Raw genomic sequence first — 22,022 nt, 5'->3', positions numbered from 1 at the left:
AAAATATTTATAACTGATAACAAGTTTGTAACCCTGTATTTAATAAACAGAAAACGCAAAGATATTAAATGATTGGTGAATGCTAAAAGATTTACTGTGTTCTACTGTAGTCTCATAAGGTAGAAATACCGTGTTTTAGGCTCATTTCATTCAAAATAAACTCAGCATCCTTCATAAGAACCATTGTTTTCGACACTTTTTCATCCTTTTTTGAAATATTTAAACCAAAGTATTAATTGTGGTATTAAAATCTTTTTTGGGATTAATAGTGCATCTTTAATTAATTGCATATACCAATGTTACAAAATATGTCATGTGTTATAAAATATATCCAATCATTATTTGTATGATCATGAATTCTGATCCATCAATCTTACATGTTGTATTTGTAAATGTAGGTCAAATAGAAAGAATAATACAGGGATGCACAAATGCACTTATAACTTTTTCTACAGTACTAATGTTCTTCGGCTGTTCGTTATCATATGAAACAAAACAAGGTACACAAGAAACATAACCCAACTTTTGTAGTTGAAGGATTTATTACATGTGTATATATATATTTATATATATAGCATAACTAAACAAAATTAGAATGCATAAGATAAATAATTTATCCCTGAAAATAAAGACTAAAGCACTAAGTACTATCATTTAGGGCATGTGTAATCTGAGTGAAATATTTAGTTTGGTTTTATCATATTTTATTTTCATTAAAGGGTTCTAATGGCAACGAATATTCCAATACAAAAATTCCAAAATTTTATCAGAAGCTTAAATCTTATAAAGATCTTATAAAAATAATCGTTTTGAAATATGTCATTCCTGGTTTTAGAAATGATTTTAATTGTAACTTGAAATGATCTTTATTTGTTATCTTAACCAATGTGAAATTAACACTGTACATTAATGAATAATATGTTGTGTGTGTTTTTAAGATATATATAAGACCACTTAATGAATTGGCCTATGGAATTCGGTTAAGAATAAAAAAAATATAAAAAAATGCAAAACACCGCTCATCCAAACTAGACAAAGCACAACGCAGATCAGAAAAAAATACCATTAACTATATGTCTTCTGTTTTACATTTTCCTTGTTCATTAAGAGATTGTATACTGCTAATTTATTGCTACTAGTGGTTCAATTATATCATTATCAAATGTATGTTGCATTACAAAGGATGACAAATTCAAAAATTCAAACTGCCCCACACCCACGGACCCTCCAAATTTTAACAATAAAATGTATTATATATTATATATATGCAATCATATTTCTACCTTAACACATTCAATTTCAATAATAACCACCTATACATTTCAAACCACCTATACATTTCATTTATCATATGCTTCCCAATTTCATACTATTGCTGTTTTGACATTTTAGTTCGGTCTCACGTCCAAATCTAGTATTGTGCACAGGGCACGCAAGAAATTTCAACGACATCATTAGGGCATGTCTTTATGTTCAAATACAATTTGATACTCTTTTCTAAAAAACACAGTTAACTGTCCTTTTCATATCGTTTTTAGGCACATCATGAAAACAAAAATTGTTTATTTCAGTGTAAGATCACAATTAATTACATCTAACACTTTTGGTGCTGACTCGGTGGAATATATTACAATCTTACACCACAACAAACCACCATCCTATAAATATTCTTAAACTAAACACAAGAATAATGCAAAAATCCATAAATAATCCAAGCAATTTTCTTAAACATAATGTATACCTGTTAATAGCCACGCTTCAAACCTTAATTTCTATGACTGTGTTAAATATTGAAATTGAATGTGAATCTATGATCCTGACAACTAAATATCACACAACCGTCATTTTCACAAAACCATGATGTACATGTAAGTTGTTTATCACAGATTCAAAATATTTTAGTTATAAATAATATACAACAGCAAAAACATATCATTTTCAAAGATAAAAGACTAACAAATCATGATTATATTTCGTGTTTTACATACACATGTTGATGAGATGTGCTTTATTACAATATAAAAGAAATGTCCAAGAATGAAATAACATAAAATCAACATTTTTTTCAAATTTGAACACTCCACTTTGACAAGTTTTGATACTTCCAAACAAAAAGTTTAACATAACTAAATGCGCATGTACAGCAGAACAATAAATTTGTATAAAAAAGACATTATTAATTTGTTTGTAAATCATAAAATTTAACAAATACAAAGTATAAATTAAAAGTTCATGCTAGTACTAGCAAAAGGTACATTTTTGTACAAAGAGGTCGAAGGATATGTAAATAAATATTTATTACCAAGACATTGGGTGCAGTCATTAATAGGCACAATATTGTTCACAATTATTGGTGTAAATGAAATTGTCATGGTTAAATTTTTTAATTTGACCTTACATTATCAAACATGCCATATTGATGGAAGGCTTCCCAGGGGATTTTGCTCAGAAAACAAGGGGATCTTGCTAGGGGATCTTGCTCAGAAAACCAGGGGATTTTGCTCATAAAATCAGGGGATTTTGCTCAGAAAACCAGGGGATTTTTCTCAGAAAACCAGGTTTTTGTCCTTAACTAAGATGATTTTTATAGAAATTATATTCGCTTCAGCAAAGTATTTTTGGGGGGTTTGTTCTTTTCTTAAAAGCATTTTATTTAAACTATCCGGTAGCCATTTTTTTTTATCTGGAAAGTATGCACTGATGGTATAACAGTGTTCAACTGAGGCCTGGAATCATAATTTGAACGAATTCTAAACTTAAACAACTCCTGGTGATTACTATAAACAATTCCTGAATCACTCTGTTTTCACCTTCTTGTTGCTAGCTCGTACTTCCTTGGTGACTGCCGTCAGGTCATTGAGCAGGTTCCTGTGGAGAACTTTTGAGGCAGTCAACAGCCCGGCATGCATCGCTCCGCTGAAGCCACACGTCAGAATATCCTGGCCTGAAAAACACAATAAAACTGTGAAAATTTCTGTTCTTGAATTGGGATATACTCATCACATAGTGGACCAATAAAAATGTCTGGTCACAAGACTGACTGTATGTCAGATTGCATTCACTTTAGAAAGTGTTTTAAGAGGCAAGGTAATCTTTAAAGTGTAAATGTTACCAAAAATGTCATTCTATCAAAGTGGGAACAATGACAAGAGTGTAGCTTTGTAAGTGTGTATGTTCATAAGTAGGTACAATTGTTAACTCATATCAGGTTTTTCATTACTGATAAATGAATATAACCCACTTAAATTGCATACTTTGAAGGTAATACTACATTCACACTTTACAATTTAAGTTAAAGTACTTTTCAAATATGGAGCGGGAGGACGTAAGTTCGATCCCTGGCCGCGTCATACCAAAAGACGTTAAAAGTTGGTACAAGTAGCTCCCTTGCCTGGCGCTTGGCATTTAAAGGGTAGTGCTTGGAAAAGTGGTGTACTCAGAACTGGTTTAACCAAGTTGTACCCTGTGTATCGGTGCTTTACACCGAGCACATAAAAGAACCAAGGAGTCTCTTTGAAAAAGAGCTAGGGTATAGCACCCAGACTTTCTTGTATTCCACCACTGTCTCTTCCACATGCTGTCCCTTCAGCAAAAACAAAGGACCCTGTTGGAAAAAGTACTTGCACTTTCACGGGTTAACCTTGACCGCAAGGTCTAAAATACATACATAGTTCATAAGAAGTGTGTGCATTCATCAAAGATGTCTTAGTTTATACTATTTACTTTAGCTGGATTGTGGAATCAGCTAAGAACCAAGGGAAAGTCCCTGGTGGATATCAAACCTACAAACTCTTAGGTCCGAGGCATGTCTTACCTGTAAAGTATAACCCCTTGATACCAGACTCAGGCCTCAGTTCCATGGAGACCTCTGGCAGGAAGCGATCAATGTTGTGGTCAAGGCCATACATCTCTCCCTCGGACTGGCCTAGGTAGTACTTGTTGGATAGGGGAGTACCCACATCTAGGTAGGTCATCTGAATTAGTGAGCATATTATTGGTAATCAACTGACCCAGGTAGTACTTTTTGGATAAAGGAGAACTGAACAAGGTAATTGACTGGCCCAGGTAGTACTTGTTGGATAAAAGAGAACTGAACAAGGTAATTGGCTGGCCCTGGTATACTTTTTGGATAAAGGAGAACTGAACAAGGTAATTGGCTGGCCCAGGTAGTACTTTTAGGATAAAAGAGTACTGAACAAGGTAATTGGTTTGCCCAGGTAGTACTTGTTGGGTAAAGGAAAATTGAACAAGGTAATTGGCTGGCCAAGGTAGTACTTGTTGGATAAAGGAGTACTGAACAAGGTAATTGGCTGGCCAAGGTAGTACTTTTTGGATAAAGGAGTACTGAACAAGGTAATTGGCTGGCCCAGGTAGTACTTGTTGGATAAAGGAGTACTGAACAAGGTAATTGGCTGGCCCAGGTAGTACTTGTTGAATAAAGGAGTACTGAACAAGGTAATTGGCTGGCCAAGGTAGTACTTGTTGAATAAAGGAGTACTGAACAAGGTAATTGGCTGGCCCAGGTAGTACTTGTTGGATAAAGGAGTACTGAACAAGGTAATTGGTTTGCCCAGGTAGTACTTGTTGGATAAAGGACAACTGAACATGGTAATTGGCTGGCCCAGGTAGTACTTGTTGGATAAAGGACAACTGAACAAGGTAATTGGCTGGCCAAGGTAGTACTTGTTGGATAAAGGAGTACTGAACAAGGTAATTGGCTGGCCAAGGTAGTACTTTTAGGATAAAGGAGTACTGAACAAGGTAATTGGCTTGCCAAGGTAGTACTTGTTGGATAAAGGAGTACTGAACAAGGAAATTGGCTTGCCAAGGTAGTACTTGTTGGATAAAGGAGTACTGAACAAGGTAATTGGCTGGCCAAGGTAGTACTTTTAGGATAAAGGAGAACTGAACAAGGTAATTGGCTGACCCAGATAGTACTTTTTGGATAAATGAGAACTGAACAAGGTAATTGGCTGGACCAGGTAGTACTTTTTGGATAAAGGAGAACTGAACATGGTAATTGACTGGCCCAGGTAGTACTTGTTGGATAAAAGAGTACTGAACAAGGTAATTGGTTTGCCCAGGTAGTACTTGTTGGATAAAGGACAACTGAACAAGGTAATTGGCTGGCCAAGGTAGTACTTGTTGGATAAAGGAGTACTGAACAAGGTAATTGGTTTGCCCAGGTAGTACTTGTTGGATAAAGGACAACTGAACAAGGTAATTGGCTGGCCAAGGTAGTACTTGTTGGATAAAGGACAACTGAACAAGGTAATTGGCTGGCCAAGGTAGTACTTTTTGGATAAAGGAGAACTGAACAAGGTAATTGGCTGACCCAGGTAGTACTTTTTGGATAAAGGAGTACTGAACAAGGTAATTGGCTGGACCAGGTAGTACTTTTTGGATAAAGGAGAACTGAACAAGGTAATTGACTGGCCCAGGTAGTACTTGTTGGATAAAAGAGAACTGAACAAGGTAATTGGCTTGCCAAGGTAGTACTTTTTGGATAAAGGAGTACTGAACAAGGTAATTGGCTGGTCCAGGTAGTACTTATGGGACAAAAAAGTAGCCGCATCTAAGTACTTTATCTGAAAAATTGAGCAATTTTTATGCAACAAAAATGTCTCATCAGTATGGTGTCCAATCTCACACTGAACATAGTAATTGGTTACAATGGGAGAACCCATTGGACAATGGAGTACCCACATATAGGTATTCAATCTGAATAAGTGAAAACTTTAACCAATTTTCATGTAACCAGCGTGTCTTATCATTACAGTGTCCTATTTCACACTGAACAAAGCAATTGGCTGACTATGGTAGAACATGTTGGACTAGGGAGTACCAACATCTACTCGATTAAAATAAGTGAGTACTTTTTCAAGTTTCATATAACAAACATTTCTTATCAGTATAGAGTTCTATTTTTGAGAGAACAAGTTATTTGCTAACACAGGTAGCACTTGTTGGACAAAGGAGTACCCACATCTAGGTACTCCATTGAAATAAGTGAGTACTTTCATGAAGTTTCATAGAACACACAATTCTTATCAGTATAGAGTTTTATCTTTGAGAGAACAAGTTATTGGCTTGCACAAGTAGTACTTGTTGGACAGGCGTCTGAGGAAAGGTGTAGGGATTAAATGAGTTCTTTAATCAACTGTGTAAAATAATAAGCACATTGAAAGGTTTTTTCTAAACATTCTCAAGAAGTGACAGGACTTACTGCGCCTATGCTTTTGTGTATTGCGTGCATGTCATAATGTGTAAGCTTCAGGTAAAAATCTTTAACAGTTAACAAGTTAAGGCCAACATTCGAGTTAATGCCAGAATTTACAAAACCACTAAAGCATATGTATGTTTTTGTATATTTGAATGTCTTTTAGTACCATCTGGCATTTAAATAAGAAACCATTGCCACCTTGCCCTGTAGTTTAGGGAACATGTTCTCAAGCTGTCGCCACATCTGTTGTCCGATCCTCATCTTCAGGCCGTTATAGTCATCTCCCCTATGTTTGATCTTTTCCGTCTCCCAGCGACTAAACCATTCCCATGGCAACAGTGTGATTACTAAGGCAACTGACTTCCCTGGAAATACAATATAAATGCATGAACATAAGGCATCAGATTTCCTCTGAAATAGTAAACCTTCTCATTGTGGTATGTTTCCATGGCAACAGCTTGATTACCAAGGCAGAAGACTACTCTGAAATTCAACATATAAACTTGTACACAGGATTTTTGATTTCTAAAAAATAGTGAAGATGCTCATAGTGTTACATTTCCATAGCAACAACATGATTACTATGGCAACTGACTTTCATTAAAGAATAACATAATTATCACCATAGAGAACAAAAAGGGCTTATCAGACCTTTTGACAATCCATGAACAATATACAATGATATATCTTTCTAAAGGATCTATTAGTCCCAAATGGCAATACATTGAATTTTATTATTCCATCAATTTTTCATTGTTTAACTCACTCAAATATGTAGCAAAATACCAAAAAAAATATGACACTAAGATAATTTCAATTTTCGACTTAAAACGACTAAGATCTTTATTGAAAAGCCTTTTCAAAAGGACCCCTGGTGATCTAGAAGCAACACTCAAGAAATAGTCAGGCATGAGTAATGTGGCTTGCTTCACATCATCACATGCCTATTGTCAATCTAAATACAAATATCAACATTCATATTATTAATATATTCAACTTTTTTGTCATATGGCAAACATTACCAAATATTTTTTGCAGGACACAAATGCCGAGATTGAGGCCTACAACACATGACAAATAATAGGAAAATACTATGACATTTGAAGTAAAAAATAATTACTATAATAAGTACTATTGAAAATCATATGTATACCTGGGTTTTTCTCCTCCCATGCAGCATCCTTAGCTGATGGAAATGAGGTGAACATTAGCGGGACCTCTCCGTCAGCAGCCTCTTCCACTGACATTTTCACATATGCCTCCAGGTCATCCTCAAAATTTGCACTAGAAATGGAGAATACCAGTGTTAAATAGACTTTAAACTGATGTCTCCCCCCTCTGCGCAATGTCTCAATATGGTGATCATTTGTGTCAAGTTATTTCAAATCCTTTAAAAGGTTCAAAAGATATGGAACGGACACAAACTGGACGGATGGAGAGACACCTCAATCATAAACAATATGTCTCCACATTATTGGGGAGACATCAGATCACCAAGGGGCATAACTTATGATCCCAAAAGGGCATAGTTTCAGTTCAACAAGGGGAATAACCTTAGTTCACCTGTGGGCAGAACTTCAGTTTAATAAAGGTGTATTACTTCAGTTCACCAAGCAGAATAACATAACTTCACCAAGGGGAATAACTTTCATTCACCAATGTGAATAACCTCAGTTCACCAAAGGGCATAAAGGGCTCAATAATGGGAATAACTTTTGTTCCTCCTGGGGAATAACTTCAGTTTAAATGGGGCATAACTTAAGTTCACAGAGGAGTATTATTTCAGTTCATCATAACTCAAAACATTAATTGCAGCTCCAACACATAATGATCGGTAAAATCACTATTCTGCCATGGATCCCAAATATTTAATATCTAAAAACACATTTTAGGAGTAACTGTGTCACACTTTAAATAGATAAAACATCAAACAAGAAACGCCGCAATGCAACTAAACCAGGTTTTTAATGATTGACAATAGAACTTCAGCCTATGTCTGTTTTTCTATTTTTAGTAACAGTGACCTTGACCCTAGGGACCCCAAATGCAATCCATTGAAAGGTATCCATAAACTCTTCCTTTATACCAAGTTGGGTCAGGATATGTCAACCCTAACTTAAGTTATTCAGTTTCAACCATTTTTCCATTTTTAGTAACAGTGACCTTGACCTTGAATCTAGGGACCCCAAAACGCAAGCCCATGAAAGTATCCATAAACTCTTACTATAGACCAAGTTTGGTCAAGATATGTCAACCCTAATTAAAGATATTCAGTTTGAACCATTTTTCTATTTTAAGTAACAGTGACCTTGACCCTAGGGACCCCAAACGCAATCCCATGAAAGGTATCCATAAACTCTTCCTATAGACCAAGTTTGGTCAAGATATGTCAACCCTAACTAAAGTTACTCAGTTTCAACTGTTTTTCTATTTTTAGTAACAGTCACCTTGACCTTGAACCTAGGGACCCCAAACGCAATCCGATGAAAGGTCTCCATAAACTCTTCCTATAGACCAAGTTTGGTCAAGATATGTCAACCCTAACTAAAGTTACTCAGTTTCAACTGTTTTTCTATTTTTAGTAACAGTCACCTTGACCTTGAACCTAGGGACCCCAAACGCAATCCGATGAAAGGTCTCCATAAACTCTTCCTATTGACCAAGTTTGGTAAAGATATGTCAACCCTAACTAAAGTTATTCAGTTTCAACTGTTTTTCTTTTTTAGTAACAGTGCCCTTGACCTTGACCCTAGGGACCCCAAACGCAATCCCATGAAAGGTCTCCATAAACTCTTCCTATTGACCAAGTTTAGTCAAGATATGTAATCCCTAACTAAAGTTATTCAGTTTCAACTGTTTTTCTATTTTTAGTAACAGTAACCTTCACCTTGACCCTAGAGACCCCAAACGCAATCCCATGAAAGGTCTCCATACACTCTTCCTATACACCAAGTTTAATCAACATAATGTCATCCCTAACTAAAGTTATTCAGTTTCAACCGTTTTTCTATTTTTAGTAACAATGACCTTGACCTTGACCCTAGGGACCCCAAATGCAATCCCATGAAAGGTACCCATAAAGTCTTTCTATAGACCAAGTTTGGTCAAGATATGTCAACCCTTACTAAAGTTATTCAGTTTCATAGGTGAGTTTGACGCCACCCGGCCGCCCGCCCCACTATGTGAAAACCTGGTTAATAAAATGACAAAGCATAGGCTTTGACAAAAACCTTTTATTCTTTTGTTTTTAAACAAACAGACATGTTTATTAGAAAAGTTAAATTTCTGTAACCTACTTGCAGAATGACCAGAAGTTTCCCTTGGGTAGCTGCAGTTCTTCCTGGGATCCTTCCAGGCCTATGAAGGCTGTCAGATATGAGACACTTGGCTTAAGCTGCTGACCAAGCATCGGGTAGATTGCTGAAATATTGGAGGTCATGGGTACTAATAGAACAGCAACAAATCTAAAATTGTTATAACTTTGAGTATAAGTGTTACCAGGTATGCGATGTATATATATAAATATATATATATATAGTGGCACTTATACTGTCTTTATGAAGCAAGCTGTTATAGTGATGTGGGTTAGATCCCTGACATATGCACATGTCAATTTGGCACACAAAGTTAAAAACACGATGTTGCACGATAAATCTCAAGGTCAGTGCAAATTGTCCTTTATCATCAAAATAAGAGGACAAATTTCAAAAGGAGGGGAATGTGTTACTGTGTTGATTGCTATGTACATTGCAGCACTTATACTGTTTCACTACAGAACTAGCTTTTATAATGATACGGTAGAGAGTCCACCTGCAGAGCAAGACGTCATGGGCTCGATCCCTGATAAATTCTAATAGCAATATGTGCAGTTTGTTACATAGGTATTTCTACAAAGGGGGCTTTTTTAATTTTATATCACATATTTCAATAACCCTAATGGTCAACTGCTTAGCTGTTTCTTATCCAATCTTGCTTCATACAGTCGAACCCCGTTGGCACGAACTCCCAGGGACCAGCAAAATACCTCGAGCCTTGGAAAATTCGAGCCAAGCGGGAAATTTTACTGTCAGTACAAAGAAATCGACCCTTTACCTCCAGTTCGAGCCAACAAGAAATTTGACCCAAGCGAGTTCCAGCCAAAGAGGTTCGACTGTATTACAATAGTTTAGAGTAATGAAACAATGAAACATCCTTTTTAATTCTAAAAACCTAGTTAATGGAAGTTGAGTTCTTCATAAAGCAAACAGATAAAGGGATAGACAATCAAAGCAGAATACTATATGCTTCCATGGGCAGCCATAAAATGTATCTAAATCATTTTACTTACGACTCTTCTCCGCAACTTCTTTTGGAAGCAGGTGCTTCAGAGTGTTGATAATCCCGGCATCAGATATGACTCGCTTGGCAAAGATGTCAATTTCTCCGCTACTTTTCTTTACACGCACACCTGCAAACAGATATCAAAAGATGAAGGTCTGGTACATACTAAACATATTTCATATTATGTCTCGAATTATATTTATAACAACACTCCCATCAAGAAAATAGTGATTCTCCTCTATGCGATAATTTAATGATCACAGACAAAATAAATCGCCTCCCCCATTCATTAATTTTAGGGATACAGTTTATTTTTGTGCTCAGTTGATTGGAAAACTACTAAACAAAAGTGAACTTTAAGACTCTTATAATGCAGAGAATGCAGAGTTAAACAATTACAGTAGTATAATAGTACAGTGGAACCTCGCTAAACCGGATCTCCACAAAACCGGAATCCTCGGGATACCGGACTTTTTTCAGAGTCCCGATTTTTCCCTTATACTTTTCAATGTAAAATAATCTCCACAAAACCGGAACCTCGGAATTCCGGATACCGGACAAAAAAATCGAGAAAATTTGTTAGTTGTCAACGTTATTTTACCTCGCAAAACCGGACGTTTATTTGTTCAAACATGTCAAAATGATTTTGTGTATTAGGAATTTGCGAATCGCGTGTCACTTTGTTTTGACAGCCGGTGCGTCGTTAAATATTGCACCTTTGATGTTGTGATAACTCGATAATCGATAATGATGATTCCGCTGTGGATTGACTGCCGCGCGATAATCAAACGTTAATCAAACTTGTGAAAAGAAAAATTGATTGAGACATTAATTTGTTTGTTGTAGAAAATAAAGAACTAGAAACGGTTATTAAGTGATCATTTTGGGGGGTTGTTTTATCTAAAGACTTCTATGAGTGAATCAAATTAGAGCGGTGCGTTGATTAAAATATCAATATACTTAACAAGCATTAAATTACGCGAGTTGTTTTATTTTTTTAGACTCGGAAAAAAGATGATTATAAAAACGCAGAAATATGTTTATCACTTTTGCATGTGCTTTAATCATGTCTCAACCTCCGTCTGACCTTACTCCGTACATCAAATCCTCACTAAACCGGAATCCTCACTAAACCGGAAATTTTCCCCGGTCCGGACCTTGTCCGGTTTAGTGAGTTTTCACTGTATAAGTGATTGGTTATAAAATTTATGTTCTGTCGATGGAAATTTGAACACCGGAACATATATATATGAGTATAAAAGATATATATATATATATTAACATTATGGATAACATTATGAGTGTGTATGAGGCTAAACTTAGCCCCAGTATAAAGACAAATCAAAATGTTTCAGAGTCAACAAATAAGACTTACCATGCACTCTGCCTTTCTCATTAACGAGGATCTGAGAGACGGGAGCATCCACCATTACACGACCCCCGTACTTCTCGATAACCTGAACAATCTGGAACGCGATCTCGCTCGTCCCCCCCAGTGGGTAGAATGAGCCCGGAATGTAGTGGTTCAACACCGTCGCAAACCCCATCATGCTCAGCTTGCTCGGCACAACGCCTGAAGTATGAACACATGTCCCAGTCAAAAGTTTAACAAAACATATGCCATTTCTCATTCATGTATTTAAATAATTGTTTTAAGAAAGGAAAAAAACTTTTTCAATGAATAGCCAAGTTGCGAAATTCTACCTGACATTTATATGTACATCTACGTGTGATTTACTTTTGAGTACTATATCATCCAGGTGTGTGTACTTTGTAGAAGTTTTAAGCATGAAGTTGGTATCCAAGATACATGGAAATATTTTATACTATTAAACATAATGTTAAAGAACAATGCATTGAATTTGCAACCTTTTCCAAACATCAGGGCCAATATTACAGAAGCATCTTTATATATATATATATAAGTTAAAAAAACCCACATTATCCTTATATTCAACAATTTCCTGAACTGTTTTGCATGTTATGGGTAATATATATTCTATTTAAATATGAAATTTAAAAAAATTAAATAACAATCTTCAAGCAGAATATTTTTTGGAAATAAAACAAATCAAATTATTACACTGTTAATTCATTTTTCTTAATTTCTTAAGATTCTTCTGTGACTGGGCCCCATTTCAAAGAAAGGAGTGTCATTTCAAAAGATAAATAAATCTTTTACTAGTCAAAAAATACCACCAACGAAATGCCGTTAAAAATTTAAATCTATACGTCACTAACCCATGTCTCCAAAGATGTAACTCATGCAGGCTTTGAATTCCTGGTCATCGGACAAATCATCGAGGGCTTGTTTCACGGTGAGTTTTGTCAGCCTCATGAACTTTCTCATGACAAGTTGGTAGATGCCTGTCTTAATGGACAGCATTGCCAGCCAGCGGGGCAGAAACTTGGGGACCATTACTCCGAGGAATGTACCTCTGCAGTCCTGTATCAAATCAATGAAAGATTATGATTTAAAGGGACTATACACCAGATTGGCACCAAAAACAGTTTTTTCTGTAACAAATCTTAGGACAATTATTTCATAAAATGTTTTACTCTTTGATATCATAATTATAAAAAAAAAAATCAAAATGTTAAGAAAAATCATGTCGGAGACCAGGTTCGAACCGGTGCCGCCAAAACTGCAGTCCAGTGTTGTATCAACTATGTGGTACTTCAGTACGTTAGTTTCAATGCATTGTACAAATATACCAAATTTATGTCAGTTTTCCACAATTTTCTCTTTTTTTTTCATATGGTGTACTGTATAGCCCCTTTAAGACAAACTACGTTTAAAGTAATTTACATGATAGATTGTACGTTATAATAAAACATTTAATACTTAAAACTTGTTGTAATATTCATATATGTTTACTAAGCTTTTAGGGACATAATTACCAAAATTGTGCTTAATTATTATCTTTCAAACATTTCAGTAGAACAGAGATCAAAGCTGTTGATATTGGTATCAGTTATCTTTGCTTGAAATCAAGACTAAGAATGTGTACACGTTTATTATTTGGGAAAAATAATCATACAGTCGAAACTCGCTATGTCAAACTCTGTTATCTCAATGTTCTGGTTATGTTGATTTTTATTTTGATTTAGTCATACACTTTTTGTATTTCTGTTATATCGAATGTTCATTATCTGGAAGTAGTTCCCGGGGTCCCAACGGCATCGACATAGCGAGTTTTGACTGTATAATTAATAGACTTTAATTTGTTGCTAATGCATTCCTTCCAGTGCATTAAAAAGTGTAATCAGATGAATATTTACATCAAGCAGTTTCATGAACTCAGCAATTGCTTTCTTCTCTTTGGGAAAAAGTTCCTCAGCATTTCTAGCGAACTCTTCCTTGGATCCACACTTGAGAGGGTAAAACTTGGCCTTCTCTGACGGGCCCAAAGTCACCTACAATACAGCAGATAAAAATGGTAAGATATTTTAAAAATCAGAATAATTGGATTAAATCATTGTTCTTTTTAAACATGATTTATTAAATTTAAATTTATGAACAAGAACCAGACATCAACAGAAACTGGCAGACACTCAAGGCAACAGAATTTTGTAAATCTAATCCCGAAATAATTTAATTCTAAAAAGCGTTACTAATGCTTTTGGCAAAAAATAGAGAATTTTCTGTACCATTTTAAAGAATTGTAAATAAAAGCTTAAAATTCCAACTTTTCATGTTGTACTATCATTGAAATAAGCATTTTGTTCAGATTTCAGATTTTGATGTCTGACCCTATGGTGATCATGTACCATCATACCAGCAGTGCGTTCAGTAAGGCAAGTGTTTACAAAATGCTAGCAAACGTTTTGTTTTGTATCCATGTTGCAACGCAGCGCATATACTGAAAGCGGGAACCAAACAGCAAACATTCGTCGCGAACATGTTTACTGAACGCACTGCAGGGCTGTGCTTAGTCTGTTTCACTCACTGTGTCAAAGACATTGTCCATGGGAGTCCAGACAACCTGCCCTTCTGTCACCTGATCTGTGAACACTCTTGTCTGGTCACCATCCATCATCTTACCAACATAGTGTATGCCTGATAAATGAAAAATTAAGCTATCTTTTAAAAAGGAATTAAATTTTGACAAAAGATAAGAAATTATTGCCAACTTTATCAATTTTAAACTTTGTGAGCCATAAATGGTTATTGTTTATACCATAGTTTTAGCCAGGTTTTAAAAAGGACAGGGTGCTGCAGAGAGACAGATTTAGATTGGTAAGGGAGACAATGGCACAAGAGCTGTGAAGAACAGTGAACAATATGCATTTGACAGAAAAAAGTAAGACTTGTTTTTTAACAAATGCAATATGAGGTTTCAACTGCTTAATATGTAAATTTTGAATGTACTGTTATGTATTACCATATTTTAACTTTTTATCATAATATTCTATGAAGGCAGAAGGGTGCCAATGCTGGTCTCATGAAGCCAGATGGGTGTTACCAAAACAGGACACAGTGCTGCAACTTCCCATAACTCTTAAGGTAAACCCCTATAGATATTATTGAATAAATAATGATCAGATTTTGTCATGTATCTACTGATTTTATTACATCAACTCAGTAGATGAGCTATTATGCCAATAAACTTTGTGACCAAGTTTGCTAAAGATTGGGGAGTTGACATGAAAGTGTGCCGCCAAGGATGATGACACAGATGTTGGACAACATGATCCATATATGCCTGCCATGCTAACGCAGTAGACATTACAATCTGGGAAATGGCCGTATCTGATGTTGGGCCATCAACTTGTGGCCCAAACCCTTTGCATTTTATTTTTTATATGAACTTAAAAGATGTTACATTGCACTGTTGTGTTTGTCTATGCTTTTCTTTAACCTTAATGTATCTTCATGCAATAAACAATAATTAAATCATAACAAAAAAATCGAAGACATAAAATATCAAGAACTGTCGTAAGACAGCGCACTAGGCCGCTTTGTCTTAGAAGTGAATACAATAATGATGTATGTGCCTGTCAAAATCAATAAAAAAAATAAAAGTAAAAAGTAAACAGTGACCATAACTCTTGGGGGCCCAAAACACAATCTCATGAAAGGTCTCTATAAACTCTATATATCTACTGGTACCAAGTGTGCATGCAATTTGTTGACCCTTACTTAAGTTAATCAATACCATCCATTTTAAATAAATAGAAGCATAAATATTAATACCTGTATCAAACTCATATCCCTTTTCCACAAAGGTGTGACAGCAGCCGCCTGCCTGGTCATGTTGTTCCAGAACTAGAACTTTATGACCGGCCCGCCCCAGTAACACAGCCGTGGTCAACCCGCCAATTCCACTCCCAACAATAATGGTGTCAATGTCGTCTGGTATCCTGTTTTGCTTGAATCCTGAAAGACAATGGTTTCCTAAAGTATTTAAATGGACAATTCCCGAGTTAAAATCAAAATAATAAATTTAGTTTAATAGCACCAAGAAAGAAGTGCAATGAATATCAGAATTTAAACACAATGCCATTCAGAATAAAATACCAAAGTCAACTTTGAGGGAAAATCGGTCATTCAGTACAATTGTCTGAAAAAAGATTGTAGTTGGATCGCGAAAATGTTTCAACACTCACTTCTAGGGATAAACTAACATAAACAATTGATCATTTTTCTCACAAATCGATGAAGATTGGTTGTTGTTTTTTTAAATCCGCCTGTGCCTTGCAAATTGGAAAAAAAAGTTGCCTTTCGTAAAATTGAAAATCATACCAAAATTGCTTATATAATGGCATATACACGTTTTCCCTTTTTTATGCATACATTATACTGTGAAACAGTTAGTCTTGTCAAGATTTTTTTGATTTTTTAAGAAATTCAATGTTTTTTATCCATTAACGTAGTTAAAGGGGAAACAGCCTTAAGAAGGCAGTAAATTGCACCAAAAAAACACTGAGCACTATCCTATTTTTGTGCAATACTAGGGAATTAAAGCTGCACTTTCACAGATTTACCATTTTTCCTACTTTTTTATTTTTTGTCTTGGAATGAGTATTTTTTGCATCAAAATCTGCAAACCAGTGATAAAAGACTGCTGACAGATCGCATAAATTCATATTTCCGTTCCAAAATTAATGTTTTATGGCTAAAACCTTTACTAACAGTTTAAGAAAAATGCATAAAAAATTAATTTTGGAACAGAAATATGAAAATCTGTGATATGAAATTTTGTCAGCAGTCTTGAAAACGATTTGTTATTAGCTGCAGCCGATGCTGTTTGCTTATGGAGAATGCTACAGAACACTCACTATGCTTTTGCTCTATAAATGAGGTTACTGTAATTCACCTAAGAGTTTGGACACTCTAAATATTCGGACACCCATAATTATTTTCCAAAATAATTTCTTTTGCGTACCTAATTTTCGGACACCCAAAGGACATCAATCATAACTTTCACAGTTACCAAGTTTCACAGACGAAGATTATTGATTTTTATCTTTACAATACCTGGCTAGATTACCTAACCGTATTGTTACACCACTGTGACAAGTTAATTAGTTACTACCCATCCTAAACGATTTATTGCCTGTTGAAAAGGAAGTGTGATATATTTATTGAAGCATTAAATAAACAACAAGGGCAATCAAGGGATTAAGAAAACATAGACATGACATGTTTGTAAAACGATCTGCCAATAAACTTTCAAACTTGTACCACACTTATAGACTGTATGAAGCAATAATCGTACAGTTATACATTAATACTGCATAGCAATGTCCATGCTCTCCACGAGATCCTCGTGGGTATAACTGTATGTTATGTGACGTCACACAGTGTGACTCTTTGATCTGAAGCCGATAGAATGTGTTAATTTAGTTCAATGCATGTATAAAATGGTGTTTTAACTAACTTGATGAAGGATTTACACTTATAGGCGTAATAAATAAGTTTATGACCATTGATTACTACGGATAAATTAACAAGTGGTAAAATGCAAATATGAAGAAAAAAGGCAGGTTAAACAAACATGTAAATAAAATGTGAAAATGGTAATTTTCTATGTATTTGGACAGCGAAGAAAATAATTAATTTAAGGTGTCCGAACTCTTAGGTGAATTACGGTAAAATATTGTTTGTCTGGGATGATAAAAGTCCAACGTTGTTCTTACAAATTTTAAAAATTAATAGCAAGAAACAGAGTCAGTTCATTTCAAAAATTTCTACTGACAACACAGTAAAAGTTTTTGCCATTTGAACCTTGCATTGTCGCTGTGCTGATTACTTTGTTAACGCTGTGTGGATATTGTACCGTAAATGACTGGGTATAAGACGATAGGGGGTATTAGACGCAGGGAAAAAAATCTGTGAAAAGTCCAAGAAAAAAACTTTTAATCTATGTTTTTGGTTAAAAGACGCATAGAAAAGATGTCAAATTGTCTGGCATTTTTGGCCACCATGTTTGTAGACAGTGACAAAAAAAAGTTTTTTTTGTGAAAATGGCCACGGTTATCTTTAAAACCATACAATGATAAACTGTCGTGAATGAAAAGTTAAGTTATGGAAAAACCTTATATTGTACGGGTTTATTTTCAAAATGTCAACACCTACAGAAAAGAATAAAGAATGTGACAAAGTGCGAAAAAACAAGACCATTATCGCAACAGTTTGTAGTATTGGTATGTTAAACAGGTTAAAGGTAGTCGAGTTTTTCACGCTTTCTCGAACAGCTGACAAAAAAAAAGGACAGTCCCCAACTTTGCTTTTTTATATGCAAGTTTAATTATTGTTCAATTCAATTTATTATTCAAAATAATATTAAATAACTTGAATCAAAAAATATTTTTGTTTAAATTATAAACGTCTTACGATATACCGTATCCCGATCTTCAACTGCCGTTTTAACTTGTATATACTCGATCAATATGACGCAAGTAACATCCCTTTCTACATAAATCTAAACAAACTCTTGGCTTGAAATCAACCTGAGAATAAAAGTTAAAAAATTGTTACTGGGTATTATACGCAGACATTTATTTGCAGCGAAATCTGAGGGAAAAAAGGGCGTCTAATACCCAGTCATTTACGGTACTTTATATCGCTGACCAACCTGGTCAGTCTTATTTGAGGTCAGCCTTTTTTGAGTTAGTACTGCTGACCAGTAACTTTGTCGATGTAACTGGAAATAATTCAGACATAACATTTCATAATAGTCAGTTTAATTAAATATTTTTTATGTTAGTTGAATACTATTGATCAGTTGTAAAACTTAAGCACAAAGTGTAACAAGAAAGCTTAGTTTCTGCTCGCTGACCAACCTGGTCAGCCTTTTTCAAGTCAATACTGCTTACCAGTAACTGACTTATAACTGGGTTGATATCAGGAATGAAATACTTTTTATGATAATCTTCTTCTTTGTTTATTGAATATATATTTTACATAAGTTGAATACTAATCCATTGAACCAACCTACCAACCAACCAACCAATCAACCAACCAACCAACCACTTTACAGTCAGCAGCCACTTTATATTCAGCAACATGATGAGAAAAAATAATCACATAGGGTTAGGCTAGAGTAAGGGACTATTTTTGGGGCGATACTATTTCCCGGTCTCTCCTCGTAAAATCCGGTCTCATCCGGTCTCATAATTCCCGGTTCATAACTTATGGCCCGAGGCGACGGATTGTGTTGCCGATGTTTGTTAAACTAATTTTACAATCTTATTTGCTTTTATATGTAACAAAATAGAATAACATATATAAACATTATGTCTTAATTTATGCAATTTGTTATAGGCCTAAACTATTTATGCAATTTGTTAAAAGTGTAGAGAAAGATGCAATGGCAATAAAAATGTTCATTTTTTTAATAAAGGATTAAGGACGGCTAGAGTATGGAGAAACTTAGAATTGCACGTTTTAAATTGTGTTTTGTCAAGTTGGTTTATTGTTTTTCTCTTCTGTTTAAAAACAAACACACATAATATTGTTTAAGCAGTCCAGCTATGAGTGTGCACGGTTCTATTTGAAGCATTGTGTAAAATCAATGATTACAATTGAAAACGTTTCCATGGTTGCATATCCAACCCATGCATGTCGTTACGATAAGATATGTTTATTGCGTAAAACATTATACAGTGTTCATAGCATGTAAACAAGTAAATCAATGAATGGTGAAAAAGTACACAAAATCTACAACTAGATGAAGAGTGTTTATTTGAAGTTGCGCCATTCTTAAGTAAGAAAAACATTACGTCTCCATTTTTCGTATATATTTTTTGTGCTATTCGCTAACATTGAATAAATTCGAATACCTTCGTCATTATTACACAACATTAGCAGAATATATTTTATTTGTCAACTTTAAGTTTGCAATAAATCTCTAACTGTTTAAGAAATCTGACTGTGTAAATACTTATGCCAAACTCGTTGTCAGTGAAATGAGGGAACATCTAGTCAGTCTAGAAAACATAAAAAAACTGTTGCATAAAGAAAATGAAAAGGCGCGATCCCTTAGACTTTAAAAAAAACTAACCATTCTGTTTATGTGAAATGCTAGAATTCGTCGATAGTGATTTGCGAAAATAGAACATGCAGGAACTGGACGTGGCACTGCATCTCTTGTAACAAAATCAATAGTTAAACAAAACAGAAATGTTAGAATTTATGAAGTACTGAGTTAACTTACACATTTGATTTACATGTATTCTTGCATTTCTATTTATATTACTATTATCAAAAGTTTACTTATAACTGAATTTAATAAGGAAAAAAAACACAATGTGTTTGTTATTCATTACATTAATTTTAGAACATGTGCATACATTATGTTTTTATCTTTGCCTTAATTTATTTTTTGTTTTATTGATATAAAATATGAAATAAATGGTGAAATAATTATCATTAAATATCTAATGTTTTAATTAACTGTAATCTTTTGTAATCCTATTACCCCCGCTGTCATTCACACCTTCTCGATCACGCCCGATAGCTACAATAAAATTTTGAAAACAGAGACCGGAGGAGACCGGGACCGGATGAGACCGGGACCGGCAAATTGTATCGCCCCTATTTTTGTTCACAATTAAAACTTGCATTGCAATATCTTCATGAGTTAGCACATTTCTTGTAGGAACATTTGGCCAAAAAAATAGTTTTGTACTTTATTTAGTAATATGATATTCCCGCCTCTAGAGTTTATATATACGGTTGTAGAGGATTTTCCTGGGATTGGCTGGATCAAAAGCCAAAGTCTTCGCTATTCCCTGGACCTGGGGAGGCCGTGGTAACAATTGGCCTGCTGGTGCATAACAAAATATATACAGCTAATTGTTAGTAATTTACAAAGAAACACTTCTTCCATTTTTAACTTACTGTATTTGAGCACCTTGTATCTCTCCGAATGTTCGGTAACGAGCGGCGGTGGAGGCCTGACATACCGAGCAGCAAACGGGTTCCGTCCGGGTTTCGGACCCGAAAACAAGATTGACAACCCATAGACAAAACAGTATAGTAAAAATAGAGCTATGAGAATAGAGGGGTTGGAAAAAATGTAAGATATAATTTCACTAACGACCATGATTTACGTATTACGATATTTTTTCACAATAATTTAGTTCATAGACATTGGACATCGGACGCAAACATCTATGTAGCTGGGCGCTTGGAGATTACTCTTGGGGTGCAAAAACCCGTCACCCGGTATCGCCCGGTACCCAACATCACCTTCCGATACCAGATTAAGTGCTACCAGGATATATTATCAGGTGACAGATCTCGGTATGACATGACCTGATTATTGCCTTTTGAAGGTGTGATTATCGGATAAAGATTTCTGATGTTGTCGGTATATTCTATTGTTCGGTTATACCTGGTTTGTTTAATAGTTTGAGTTATAATAAAATTGGTTACGGATTGGTTTCGTTACTGATGTTGGTGTTCGTACCAATTGGGGAAGCGAAGCTCACATTCATTTTTCAATTTTCATTGAGAGGTACCAGGTTATGTCTCTCAATCCGAAACACGACCAGAAGACAAAACTGTAAGATAACCAGAATAACTTCTTGGGTGTGCGTGCGAGATTGGTCATTTCGTTTATAAATACTAAAGTTGTAAATTACTCTCGGGGCGCAGACCTTACAGGTAAGTCATAACCTTACTATATCTTTCATAAACCATACTGAAATAAATGAAATAAGAAGTGGCGCGTTGATACACGTGACTCATCTTACATGGGGTATGTAATATGGGGTTTTCCAGCACTGGTCACATGACCGGAAACACACGTCCGGTATGCAAGAATCTTTCGTCCTAACGGTTAGACGATAGATGAAATTTGCTTAGTCAGGATAAGATTTTGCAATATATGATCGTTGTATTTGAATTTCATTTATCTTAATAATTTTTTTTTTATTTATTTTTCTTTTTAAATTAAATTTTAATTCTATTTTAAGTAAATTTAATTTAAAGTAATTTAATTTCATTTAAATTATTTCATTTTTTTTA

General features: G+C 35.0%; 1 protein-coding gene across 1 annotated transcript; it reads right to left on the bottom strand.

Annotated features, from left to right (window-relative positions):
* Window positions 1–1,470: 1,470 nt before the first annotated feature.
* Window positions 1,471–21,173, bottom strand: LOC128232895 (all-trans-retinol 13,14-reductase-like). Its single transcript, XM_052946691.1, has 12 exons — window positions 20,892–21,173; window positions 15,741–15,923; window positions 14,494–14,603; window positions 13,826–13,960; window positions 12,785–12,989; window positions 11,919–12,116; window positions 10,551–10,670; window positions 9,520–9,643; window positions 7,377–7,507; window positions 6,422–6,588; window positions 3,815–3,974; window positions 1,471–2,944 (listed from the first exon to the last, which is right to left on the bottom strand). Exons 1-12 carry the CDS (start codon window positions 21,094–21,096, stop codon window positions 2,796–2,798), a joined length of 1,887 nt encoding a protein of 628 aa, XP_052802651.1. The 5' UTR covers window positions 21,097–21,173; the 3' UTR covers window positions 1,471–2,795.
* Between the last annotated feature and the right edge of the window lie 849 nt (window positions 21,174–22,022).

Source organism: Mya arenaria, chromosome 4, assembly GCF_026914265.1.
Source record: "Mya arenaria isolate MELC-2E11 chromosome 4, ASM2691426v1".
Classification (NCBI taxonomy): Eukaryota; Metazoa; Mollusca; class Bivalvia; order Myida; family Myidae; genus Mya; species Mya arenaria.
The sequence above is the reverse complement of the archived record's forward strand: the minus strand, read 5'-3'. Positions and strand labels throughout refer to the sequence as shown.

Excerpts from the sequence above, each read along its gene's own strand:
- LOC128232895 (XM_052946691.1), bottom strand. The coding sequence starts at position 21,096 with ATGGTCGTTAGTGAAATTATATCTTACATTTTTTCCAACCCCTCTATT. Across the intron at positions 12,117-12,784 it reads TTACATCTTTGGAGACATGG|GCGTTGTGCCGAGCAAGCTG; the intron begins GTTAGTGACGTA and ends TTCATACTTCAG. Across the intron at positions 10,671-11,918 it reads TGAGAAAGGCAGAGTGCATG|GTGTGCGTGTAAAGAAAAGT; the intron begins GTAAGTCTTATT and ends ATCTGTTTGCAG.